Source organism: Panthera pardus, unplaced genomic scaffold (genome assembly GCF_024362965.1).
Source record: "Panthera pardus isolate Hobbes unplaced genomic scaffold, ASM2436296v1 HiC_scaffold_5, whole genome shotgun sequence".
In the NCBI taxonomy this organism is placed as follows: domain Eukaryota; kingdom Metazoa; phylum Chordata; class Mammalia; order Carnivora; family Felidae; genus Panthera; species Panthera pardus.
The window spans coordinates 10,500,212-10,513,428 of NW_026526980.1; the positions used below are offsets into that span (position 1 = coordinate 10,500,212).

General features: G+C 44.5%; 1 protein-coding gene across 2 annotated transcripts in view; it reads right to left on the bottom strand.

Moving 5' to 3' along the window:
* Window positions 1–13,217, bottom strand: part of SYT17 (synaptotagmin 17) — an 82,994-nt gene that overhangs the window by 26,150 nt on the left and 43,627 nt on the right. For both annotated transcript variants that reach the window (XM_053894540.1, XM_053894539.1), the window contains exons 6-7: window positions 8,161–8,281; window positions 6,465–6,620 (exon numbers count right to left, since the gene is read on the bottom strand). In XM_053894540.1, coding sequence (XP_053750515.1) covers window positions 6,465–6,620; window positions 8,161–8,281 — 277 coding nt within the window. The remainder of the gene's footprint in view (window positions 1–6,464; window positions 6,621–8,160; window positions 8,282–13,217) is intronic.

Consider the following 13,217-nt stretch of genomic DNA (forward strand, 5'->3'; position numbering starts at 1 on the left):
GGGGCAGACAGAGGGAGACACAGAATCTGAAGCAGGCTCCAGGCTCTGAGCTGTCAGCACAGAGCCAAACGCAGGGCTTGAACCCATGAACCGGAAATCATGACCTGAGCCGAAGTCGGACACTTAATCGACTGAGCCACCCAGGCGCCCCTATAAAATAAGTTTTCCTTCCCTTTTTGGGTTTTCCACAGAAACTCTGACTTTAAGTTTAGCAAGTGGGTAGAAAATATTATTTATTTGTGTGTACTGCCCTGCTTTCTTTCAGAAAAGCCTTAAGGTGGACCTAGCTATATAAATATGGTGTCTTCTGGGGCGCCTGTGTGGCTCAGTCGGTTAAGCATGTGACTTCAGCTCAGGTCACGATCTCGCGGTCTGTGAGTTCGAGCCCCGTGTCGGGCTCTGGGCTGATGGCTCAGAGCCTGGAGCCTGCTTCCGATTCTGTGTCTCCCTCTCTCTCTGCCCCTCCCCCGTTCATGCTGTGTCTCTCTCTCTGTCTCAAAAATAAATAAATGTTAAAAAAAAAAAATTTTTTTTTTTTAAATAAATAAATATGGTGTCTTCTGAGTAATAATAATAATAGCTATACTGATGGGGCACTTTCTCTGAGCCAAGCACCATTCTATGCCTTTGTGTACATTATTAACCCAGTTTGGACTTGACAACAATCTACTGATGTAGGAACCATTATCCCCATTTTACAGATGAGGAAGGTGAGGCAAAAAAGAGGTCAAGGCAAGCGCCAAGATCATAGAACGAACCCCTGGGCATCTGGCTCCAGTGCGTGGCCCCTAACAATGACATTTAGGTCCTTCAAGTGACAATGAAAGGGCAGGGACTTTTCTCAGGAAAACAGTCGGCAAGGGGCCAGCCTCAGCATCCACGTACTACTCTGAACCGCCTGCATTCTGTGGAGCTCCAGCTGCATTTCTTGTTTTTGTTTTTTAAATTGTCATAAAATATGCGCAACATAAAATTTACACTTACACACTTTTAGGTATTCAATGCAGTGGCATTGAGATGATTCCGATTGTGGCAGAACCACCGCGCTATCCGTCTCCAGAAGCTTTTATCTTCCCAAACTAGAATTCCACACCCGCCAACAAATTAGTCCCCATTCTCCTCCCCCCCCCACCAGCCCCGGTTAAACCTCTATTCTATTTTCTGTCTCTATCGATTTGTCGACTCTAGGCATCTCACATAAATGGAATTATATAGCATTTGACCTTTCATATCTGCCTTATTTCATGTAGCAGGATGCGTTCAAGGTTCATCCGCTTTGTAGCACGTCACCATTTCCCTCCTTTGAAGGCTGGATAACAGTCCATTGAAGGGACAGGTCACATTTTGTTTATCCATGTAGCCATCTATTGATGGACACCTGGGCTGCTTCCACCTTCTAGCTACTGGGAATCATATCACTATGAGCATGGATACGCCAATGTCTGTTTTGAGTCCCGTTTTCGATTCTTTTGGGGATATACCCAGAGCGCAATTGCTGGATCACATAGTAATTCTATTTTTAATTTTTTGCAGAGGCACCATCAATCTGCATTTCTATTTTTCCTTCTTTTCTTCCTCCACTTCCAATAATAGCCCACTAACCACAGTGGCCAAATCCACTTTACTTTCCCCGGAAGACTTTTGGGCTGCATGTTTCTCCCCCATGAGTTGAAAAGCCACCCCACACCCCCTTTTTAAACTTCAGCTGCAGAAGTCACCTGATTGAAAACTGCAGAAGAACCCTCATCCCACACAGGAAAGTAACTGCCAAGAAAGCCCCGCCCGCCAGCTAATTACAGGCTTTTACCAGGATTCTCCACAAATGCTCAAAATGCAGATCAACCTTACTTTGGTTGGGAAGTGTTTGAAAACAAGCTAATAGGTAGGTTTCAGATCTTTAGCCTGGAGGTGACAGCTCTTTCCCCTAGCTGATAAATAAAGTTAGAACATTCTAGATTTGAATTCAGGACAATTCCTCAATTGCCTAGATAGATACTAGTTCAATCTGTATTTCTTTTATTATTGCAGCCAGGGCCCTTCATGAAAAATGGCATCCCAGCTGGGATTTCCACTCACAGCTATGGTTCTCAACCCTGACTGCGTTGCTTTAAACATCTGGGGTGCTTTAGAAATACACATACACATATACAGAGAGAGAGCTGAGACCCCAGACTCAGTCCAGTTGGTCAGAGTCTCTGGGAGTGGGGTCTGGCCATTGGTAGCACTTTAAAGCTCCTAGTCGATTCTGAAGTACATACAGCCAGAGTTAAGAATCCCTTAGTGAAGAAGGCAGGGAGACCTGAGATTCTTCCTTCCCTAGAAAGAATATTTTCAATGGGCTTTAAGCTGGCAAGAGGTGCCCTCGAGCTAGGAGCCTGAAACCCCAACATTTATAAATTTTTGAAAAATGTTTATTTATTTTTGAGAGAGAAAGAGAGAGAAAACGAGCAGGGGATGAGCAGAAAGAGAAGGAGACACAGAATCAGAAGCAGGCTCCAGGCTCTGAGCTGTCAGCACAGAACCTGACGGGGCCTCGAACTCATGAACCGTGAGATCATGACCTGAGCCCAAGTCAGATACTCAACCGACTGAGCCACCCAGGCACCCCTCAAAAACCCCAACATTTAAACAAGAGAAGCAGGTCTTCCACAAATGGAGAGCACAGGCCTTGTCTGATAACTGTCACCATAAGTGCAGGGGGTGACTGAGAGATGTATGGGGGTGGGGGCGGGAGAGCTGCCCCAGTTTGAGGCTTCTGCCCTACGGTGTTCACATACGGGACTCAAGGCTTCAAAACACCTCTGAACGGATGTCAAAACTTTCTGTCCTTCTGGGTATTTTTCTGCTGCAAGGTTCTTACCACATTATCTCAAGCTCTGTCACATGCCCCTGACCTCCCCACACCCTCCCTCGCCCCCCACTATGTGTAATCTCTGCTGTTACTGTACTACACCAGAGGACGGCATATAATGTGATTATAAAAAATAAGGAGCTAGGCCCACTAACATTTGCACTGACCTGGAGGGACTGCACACCTTCGTTTGTTAATGAAACAAAAGCAAGTTTCAGAGTAGTGTCCACAGAACAGTCCCAAAAGCTCCATGAGAGCAGGAAGAGCAGGGGCTGTTTTGTTCACTGCTATATTCCCAGCCCTCGGAAACAGTGTCTGGGACAGCGCACGTGCTCAATACATACTTCCTGAATTAATGAATAACTTCTTTTTTTTAAAGAAATGTTTATTTATTGATTTCGGCAGGGGGGAGGAGCAGAGAGAGAGGGAGAGAGAGAACCCCAAGCAGGCTCTACACTGTCAGCACAGAGCTGGACGCCGGGCTCAAACTCACAAACCCTGAGATCATGACCTGAGCCGTAATCAAGAATCTGACACTAAACCGACTAGCCACCCAGATATCCCTAACGAATAACTTCTTAAAAGAGCTGAATTTTCTGTATGTGCATGATGTTTGTGTGAAGAAGGAAGAAAGTGTGAAATGATGCATACCAGGACACTCAAGGTGGTGACCGGTGACTTAAGGGAGAAGGGACTAGAAGGGGAATGAAGAAGAGAGTAAAACTGCCTTTTAATAATAATTAACAGGGGCGCCTGGGTGGCTCAGTGGTTTAAGCGTCCGACTTCGGCTCAGGTCATGATCTCACGGTCCGTGAGTTCGAGCCCCGCGAGTTCGAGCCCCGTGTCCGGCTCTATGCTGACAGCTGGGATCCTGGAGCCTGCTTTGGATTCTGTGTCTCCCTCTCTCTCTGCCCCTCCCCCACTCATGCTCTGTCTCTATCAAAAAATAAATAAATGTTAAAAAAAATTTTTTTAAATAATAATTAACAGTTACTGGAGCACCTGGGCCGCTCAATCGGTTTAGCATCTGACTCTTGATTTCAGCTCAGGTCATGATTTCGAAATCGTGAGTTTGAGCCCCAAGTTGGGCTCTGTGCGGACAAGGTGGCATCTGCTTGGGATTTTCTCTCTCTCTCTCTCTCTCTCCCCCTCCCCCATGCACTCTCTCTCAAAATAAATAAATAAACAAAAAATAATAATAGTTAACGGTTACTAAGTGCTTGCTGTGCACTAGACACAGTGCTTAGCAAAGATTATGTCTTGTTCTCATTTAACCCACATAACAATCTTTCAAGACGTCCTTGTGTAGTTACACCCATTTTACACCCTAGTAAGCATATAGCTGTTAGAGCAATAAATGCTCAAATTTTAGAAGAGATGATTAAAGACGCAAAAAAAATAAGAACATTCTTTAAAAAAAAAAAAAAGCTATGGATGACCAAGAACTGAAAATAAATCCAGGTAAAACCTAGAGCTATGTTGTCCAACTGATAGCCATCATATCTTGCTCAAGGCCACAAAGCCAAGGCCCAGGCCCTGGCTCCACAGCCCATGCATTTAAACCCGCCTGCTCTTCTGATTCTCTGTCCATTCACATCTTTTGGTTGTGACGGGCGTGTGCTACTTTTGTCATAAAATCTTAAGTAAAGTAAAATACACAAGTGTCAGAGCTTTCCTTATGGGCACTCAATGCCCCCTGGGCCCCCTCCTGATCTCCATGTGCAACATTAAGTCCTTTATTTTCAGTAGGGCCTTGGGAATCCATATTCCATGCTTGGATCTTATCTTGGTTCAATAAAGCTCCCACTGCCTGCCCTCTACCATTTAAAGATTCAGGGGAATCACTGTCTTCTGTCTTCACCTGAAACCTTGGGGAAAGTGGGACCCTTGGACAGCAGCCATCGCAGGCTGCAACAGATAGGACTGTCGTGTCTGCTTAGGGCAGGCATCCCCTGAATGGATGCAGACTCTCTGGGTGACAGGTCCTTAGAAAACCCAGAACCAACCTGCCTTGGGGGAGTCCTGGAGCACAGCGCATTTGCAATCTTGGCGATGAGAAGCAATAAGCCCATGCAGAAGAAGCCTCACATGCAACGGCTTTTCAGCCACGGCCTTCTTTCTTGGGAGACCTGCAGCTAAGGGTTTTAGACTAGATCTAAACAGATGAAGCTTCTGACTACTCTGGAGCAGGACTCTTCAGTGTGATGTCAGAACCCCAATGCCAGCACTACCTGCGCATTTGGGAAAGGCAGACCCCTTCATCTTTGGAGCGAGGAAGACTAGAGCCTGAATCTTGATTCTACCAGTCTGATGCTGGGTGGCTCGCTCAGGTTTTAAGCCTTGGTCTCGGTCCCCAGCCCTGTAAGTCTACGGGGATGATACTGACTTGACAGGGGGAATCATGATGAGTATTAGCGATAATATAAGTGAAGCCCCTCCAATGACGAAGACACAGGAGATAAAAACCATTACTTCTATTGGTTCTATGCTGCGGTAGCCAGCTTCCAAAATGGCTCCCAACGATCCCTAACTCCCAGTACACCCTCCTGTAATCCCCTTCCCCTAGAAGGTGAGCTGGACCCACTGGGTCGCTTTTAGTGAACAGAATACGGCAAAAGTGACGAGACATCATTTCTAAGGTTAGGTTAACAATAAGACTCCGGCTTCCATCTTGCTCCCTCACGTGTCTGCTCTGATGGAAGCCATCTGTCATGCTGTGAGTTACCCCATGGAGAAGCCCATGTGATGAGAAACACAAGAAGGTCACTGGCTGACATCCAAGAAGGAAATGAAGCCTCCAATCCCATGCATCTCCACTGCAAGAAATGGAATCCTGCCAACCGTTGACTATGTGCATAAGCTTAAAAACAGATCCTCCCCCAGATGAGCATTAAGATGAGACTGCGGCCCTAGCCAATACCTTGAGTGCAGCCTTGTCAGATAACCTCAGCCAGGAGCACCGAGCGACGCTATGCCTGGGTTCCTGAGCCATAGGAACTATGAGCTTAATAAATGCTCACTATTTTAAGTCACTAAATTCGTTTTGCAGCAATAGATAACTAATACACCCTGAAAACAACCGATTAAATTCAACCAGAGTGGCACATGGAGCCTCTACTTAAACACCATGTCCTCTGGGAAGGCTTTCAAAATCCTCCTGAGTTAGGTGACCCTATTTCCTCATGTTTCCCTATTAGACTATAAGCTACTGGAATGATCATGCCACCAAAACTAACATAGTGAGCACTCATTACTATTTCCAGGTTGTAAGTCCCTTAGTCTTCACGACAAACCTATGAAGCAAGTACTATTATTGCCCATTTCATAGGTGAAGAAACTGAGGCTCAGAGGGGCCAAGCTACTTGCCCAAGTCTTCAGTAATTATGTGGAAGCGCCAGGAAACCTGGCTCTAAAGTTTACATTTGTAATAATCATGCTGTACAGTTTTATGGATCTTGCCCAAGTTCACAAGTGGTAAATGAATTCAAACCCAGGTAGCTGAATACCAGACATGAAGTTCTTAAAGACTGTCCTCTCTAGATACCTTCTGTTTTTAGGACAATAAGTGGAATAGCCTCACCTGGAGATCATCAGGATCTGGAACACAACGTACCTGTAAACACTAAGCTGGCATTTTCCAGTTCTTCTTGGGGAACTTTGAAACTGAAGGATTCATTGTAGAAAGGATCAATTGTTCCTCTTAAGAAGGATGTCTTCTTTGTTTTCACAAGCTTGAGTCCATGTACCAGCTGGATTTTCACAAACGGGTCTGGGAATCGGACACAGCATTATAGAATGTTGGAGCTCATGAAACCCAATCCATCCATCCAACTTGCCATCTTTCTGATAACCCAACCACCTACCCATCCTTTCGTCACTCTTTTTCCCCATCAATCCATTTATCTTTCCATCCATCAGTCCAGGTATCCACCCCTCCTTTTGTTCATCCATCTTCCCATCCATCCGTCCATTATCCATTCCTCTCTCTTCCCCATCCAGCTGTTTATCTGCTCATCCCCTTCTCTCTTCCTCCAGCCATCCAAGATTTATTGAGCTCCTCCCATGTGTCAAGCACTGTATGCATTTAACAGATGAAGAAACTGAAGACTCAAGATAGGAAATGATCTACTTAAGATCAGACTAGTGGGAGAAGAGTCAGACCCAGAGCCTGCCCTCATTTTTCTGCCCCTAGAAACCCATTACCTTGTCAGTGAGCCCATAGCTCATACGTAGGAGTATCAGAATAGTAACTATCATTCTTAGATCACTTTCTAATTTACAAAGAGATTCGTGTACCTTATCTAATATTTGTTGAAACAATCCAGTGAGATGGACTGTTATTATCTCAATTTTTCGGATGGAGAAATTGAGGCTTATGGAGGTTAAATAACCTCTTCAAGGTCACATCATTTGTAAGCAGTAGAATTAGGACTTGGTTCAGGAAGTTTGACTTTGGAACACTTAATCATTTTATCATACTGACTTTCCCATGGTGATGAGTCTGAAACTCTCCAGCCTTAATACCATCCCCTCCAATGGCCCCTTCAAAGCCTCTATTTTTATAATGTGGTTTTTGAGAATGCAAGTTGTCTTCTAAATGCAGCTGTCACCTTATAGCAAAAGTGATTTATTTTAGCTACTGTACTTAGAGGAGACAGTAGTTCCTCCACTGAGCTGAAGAGGTCCCAGAGACCCTGGATACTTTCATGATAATATCCTTTGCTGTCAAGGGAGAAGCTACATACAGATGGAATGGAATCTGTTCCATTTCATTAAAAGTCATGCTTGAATTGGTTTGCTATACAGTCAGACACTTTAAATACAACAGTCTTTTCAGAGCTCGGATTTAAAAAGATTCACGGTCCACTTGAAATGAGCTAGGGAAAAAAACCTCAGGGTGTACCCCACACGCCCAGAGACCAGAAGGTGTGGTCAGTGCACACTACCGCCACCTGGAGCATAGCATCTGCATTGCAGGCATAGCATCTGGAAAGGCAAGTAACTTCCTTGGGGCTGTGTGTATACAAAGAGCATGCAGAGGTCAGTAGCTATCACACGTGGTCTCAGTCAAATCCCCAGTCCAAATGGGTTACTGAGATGGCATCATTTACCTGCCTCATCCTAAGAGACATCTGATTCTTTATTTTTCCTCTTGGTCTAACATCCTAGTTCTAAAAGCTATTTGTTTACCCTCACAGGGTCTTCTTAATAGTCTCAGGAATGCAGGAAAAAATAAAAATCAAGTCCCCATGTCAAACAAACAAAGATGCTACGTTAAGGAAAGGGGGGAAGGAAGGGTCGCACTGTACCTGAACCTTGGCTCACATCTGTCTGAAGAAGTTGCTTGGCTCGAATGACGTCAACATTCAGTCTCCCAGCACTTGGGAGATAATTCAGCGAGAGAAGCAGCTCCCCCAGCTCTACCTCATTCTGCAGAGAAAAGAAATGGTTGGGAAGTTGCTTTTTTCTTGTATTCCTTTTTGTACCTAGTTTGTAGGAAAGTGATTCCAGCAGCTTATGAATGGGCTTCTGTGGGTGGATCGTTTGACAGTGGGTGCCTCTTTCTTGGGCTTCTCTTAGCCTCTGCCCTCAATCATCCCACCTATCTCAGAAAGTTCTTTCTGTTCTTAAAATACTTAGCAGTAGTAACAACAAAGCACTGATAATGATAATAAATACATGCTACATATCAAGTACCGTGCTAAGCATTTTCTGTGGAATAAATAGTTCAATCTGCATAATGAGTCTGTAACATGTTACTATTAACTCTCATTTAATAGATGAGGAAACTGAGGAACAGGATAGTGAAATCCCATGTTCAAGGCCACACAGCTAGAAAATGGCAGCACTGGTGTTTGGACCCAGGGAGGCTGATTCCAGACACTCTGACCACTGTGCTTTTCTGCCTCCCAACAGAAGTGGGAGCACCTATGTGGGCAAGAAATCTGTTCTCAACCTGTGGTCCACAACAGAGCCCTGGCTTCTAGCCTCACTATGGCAACACTCAGCCAGTGACATCCCTTGTTAAAAAATACCCATTCCGGGGCGCCTGGGTGGCTCAGTTGGTTGGGCGACTGACTTCGGCTCAGGTCATGATCTCGTGGTCCGTGAGTTCGAGCCCCGCGTCGGGCTCTGTGCTGACAGCTCAGAGCCTGGAGCCTGTTTCAGATTCTGTGTCTCCCTCTCTCTCTGCCCCTCCCCCGTTCATGCTCTGTCTCTGTCTCAAAAATAAATAAATGTTAAAAAAAACATTTTTTTTAAATACCCATTCCTTTGATGTCAACACTACCATGCTTGTGAGAAATTCACCCAGAGCATGATTCCACACTTCCAAAAGTACCTGGAAAACAGGAGGCCCCACTTCTCTGTCCCATTAAAAAAAAAAAAAAAAAAAAAAAAAATATATATATATATATATATATATATATATATATATATATGTGTGTGTGTCTCTGTGTGTGTGTGTGTGTGTGTGTGTGTGTGTGTGTGTGTTATTGTAAAAACTTGCAACCATATACAGATTTACACAGGCCCGTGTAATGAATCTCTATATACCCACTACCCAGTGGTAACAACGATCAACATTTTGCTAAAGGATGTTTCATCGTGTCTTAGTCTGTACTTGTCTTTGTTCATACAACAAAATACCATAGATTGGGTGGCTTATAAACCACAAAAATTTCTCACAGTCCTGAAAGCTGGGAGTTCAAGATCAGGGTGCCGGCATGGTTGGGTGAGGGCCATCTTCTGGGTCACAGGTTTCTTGTTGTGTTGTCACATGGTAGAAGGGACTGGGGAGCAATGTGGGCCCCTAATCCCATTCAAGGGGGCTCCACCTTCATAACCTAATTACCTGCCAAGGGCCCTATCTTGCAACAGCATCACACTGGATGTTAGGATTCCAGCATATAAATTTTGGGAGGACACAAGCATTCAGAGCATAGCACATCTATACACCGACTTGCAAAAAATTTTAGCTGAAAATTTTAAACCATGTCCCAGACATGATGTCATTTTACCTGTATATCCTTCAGAGTGTATCTCTAAATGACAAGAATATTAAAACAAATATTTTTAGTATGGGAAATTTCCAATCATATTCAAAAGAAAGCAAAAAAGTATAAGAAAACTCCTCATGCCCACCATCACTCAGATTCAATAATTATCTTGATTTACTTATACTCTCATTCAACTCCCCATATCATTCTGAAGTAATTCCCAAACATCATATTATTTTATCTATAATATTTTACTATATATCTCTAAAAGATCAGATTGATCTATTTATCCATCCATGTAACCACCCATGAGCTAGCCATCCTCCATCTATTTATTCATTCATCCATCCTTCCTCTACACATCATCCATCCATCTTTCATCCATCCATCAGCCATCCATCTTTCATCCATCCATCATCCATCTATCCTTCTTTATCACTCTGTCCATCCACCTGCCCACCTATAATCTCTATCCCTTTCGGTTATCAGTCATTCCAGCAAATTTACGTCAAGCGGCAGCTCTGGAACATAGTTTGGCACATGGTAGATACTCAATAAACATTCACTGACTGGATCCACAGTCAAGCCAAAAGATTTCCGGGCTGAGTGAGTTAGTCCCCAAACAAGAAGTAACCTCACACATTACCTCAGAGGTTACAAACTGTCAGCCTATAAATAGATGCATTTCATTTGGCCCACATCAAGTTGAAACATAATAAGTTGCTAATTATTATAAAAATCAAGAATCAAGACATCACACTTTCAAAAAAAGTTCTGGATTTCTTGCCTTTCTTGAACAATGAAGGTCTGGCAAGGCTGGGCTCCACATCCCCACCTCGTAACATCTGGCCACAGTGCACCCCACCCTCCCCACCCCCGGATGGGACCTGCCTGCTTCATTTCACTATGTCCCCATCTATCCTTCACTGCTTTACAGGCAAGCTTGCAGGTTTTTAAAGACAAGAATGGCCAACTCAGTGTGCTGATTCATCAGGGAAGTTCAGACAGCCCCTATACACAGCTGTAAGGGGTTTCCCCCTTTTTCTTTAAGGCCTGGAAGACGCAGTATCCTCAGGGCCTGACCCTGCAGACATATTTATCCTGAGTCGAGAAATGAAGAGAATTCTCCAGGGAGAAGCATTCATATCCTTGTAGACTTAGAGCAAAGACTTCCCTGGTTCTACAACTAACCAGCTGCTCAACTCATGATACAGCTCTCCAGGTAGGGATCATAACATGTACTTCAGTCCACTGAGCTGGTGAAAAATAAATTCAACACATCTAATGTCATCGAGGGTAATTCATTTAGAGATAGCCCCAACCGAGGGACAAAACTGTGTGGCAGGAAATCACCCTACAGAGATAGACCTGTGGTTCTCATATGGGGACAATGTTGCCGCCCCTAACTCCCCCGGGGACATTTTCCACTGTCTAAAGACATTTTGGGTTGTCACAACTGAGGTGGGGGACGCTAGGGAAGCTAGTGGGTAGAGGTCAGGGATGCTGCTCAACATCCTGCAGTGTACAAGACCGCCCCCTCCGCCCCCAAAACAAAGAATGGTCCAGCCCGAAATGGGCACAGTGCTCAGACTGAGACACGGGTTAGAAGAGAGAAAGGGGGACAGATGTCTCTTTTAGGATAGCAAAAGAAGGAAATATCTGTCGACTCCATAGTTCCATTTCCAGGAATTACCCCATCAATGTACCTCACTGTGTGTCAAGATGTGCACACAAGGTCTCTGACCCTCCCCCATTCATGCTCTGTCTCTCTCTGTCTCAAAAATAAACGTTAAAAAAAAAAAATAAAAACAAAAGATGTGCACACAAGGATAATAAATACAGTATCATGACCTTGATAGATTGATTGTGGGCCATGCCATGCAAGGAATGAGGAACAACATAGTCCCTGCCTCCATGAACATACACTGTGGTTGGACAGAGAGAGACTAAAAAAGACAGACTAAAAAAGACACAAATGGGGGCACCTCGGTTGGTTAAACATCTGACTCTTGGTTTTGGCTCAGGTCATGATCATGAGTTTGAGCCCCATGCTGTCATTGCAGAGCCTGTTTGGGATTCTCTCCCCCTCTCTGCCCCTCCCCCACTCGCACACTCTCTCAAAATAAATAAATAAACTTAAAAGAAAAAAAAGTCACAAATGAGGTGATTTCAGATAGTGCTGAATATGAGGGGTGCCTGCGTGGCTCAGTCAGTTAAGCATCCGACTTCGGCTCAAGTCATGATCTCATGATTCGTGGGTTCAAGCCCCGCATTGGGCTCTGTGTTGACAGCTCAGAACCTGGAGACTGCTTTGGATTCTGTGTCTCCCTCTCTCTGTGCTCCTCCCCACTCACTCTCTCTGTCTCTCTCTCTCAAAAATAAACATTAAAAAATTAAAGAAAAAAAATTTTAACTAAAAAAAAAAAAGAAAAATCCAGCAGGGTAGGGAGATGAGAGACCTTTCTGGGGTGCGGGAAATACTCTGTATCTTGATTATAGTGGCAGTTACATGCATGCATCTGCCAAAAATCAACAAGTTACATATTTAAACTGTATGTATTTATCGTATGTAAATTATACCTTAATAAAGTTGATTAAAAGGGGAGATATGAAATAACCAAACAGGGAAGAATATTATTAGCATTTGTCAGATCTCGGACATGGTTACCTGGGTATTTGTTTTATTCTTTTAAGTTAGAAATATTTCATTTAAAAACATAACACAAACATTTAAAAAGCAAGCACGAAATCCTAGGCAGGGTAAGAGAATGGTGACTGGTGGGGCACATGTGGGGGCCGTCACGTCAGCCAGGGCGCTCAGGCAAGGCCTCTGCGAGGTGAGGTTTGAGGAAGGCCTAATGGAAGTGAGGTGGAGAGGGGGACACACCAGGCAGAGGGGTGGGAAGAGGGAGAGACGCAGGAAGAGAATGAAGGCCAGAGTGGCTAGAGTGAGCTAAGAGGTGGATTCTAGAAAGATCCATGGCAGCTAAAGAAAGCTGCCCAGCGGCTGACCTGTGGGAGTATGTCCACCCCAGAGGTCCTTACAGGAAATGGAAAAAGGAGCAAGGCCAGCTACAGGGATCTCAGCGCCTAAGGGGCCCTCAAGCCCTTTCCAGAGTGAAGAGAGTTGCTCTTTTCCTCTCCGGGGGCCACTGACCAACCTTCAACAAGGCAGCTGCTAGTGCCATCCTCTATCTTCCGCTTTCTAAGAAAATTGTTTTTCATGTCAAAATAAAAAAAAAGTTCTTTTATTCCTCTTTCTCCTTGAAGGTTATGAGGAGCTAGCTGCTCTCTCCAGCTCCACCCCCACCCTCCCCTCCAACACACACCTATCAAGGTTTTCACGCTGTATTTTTCCAAGGGAAGTG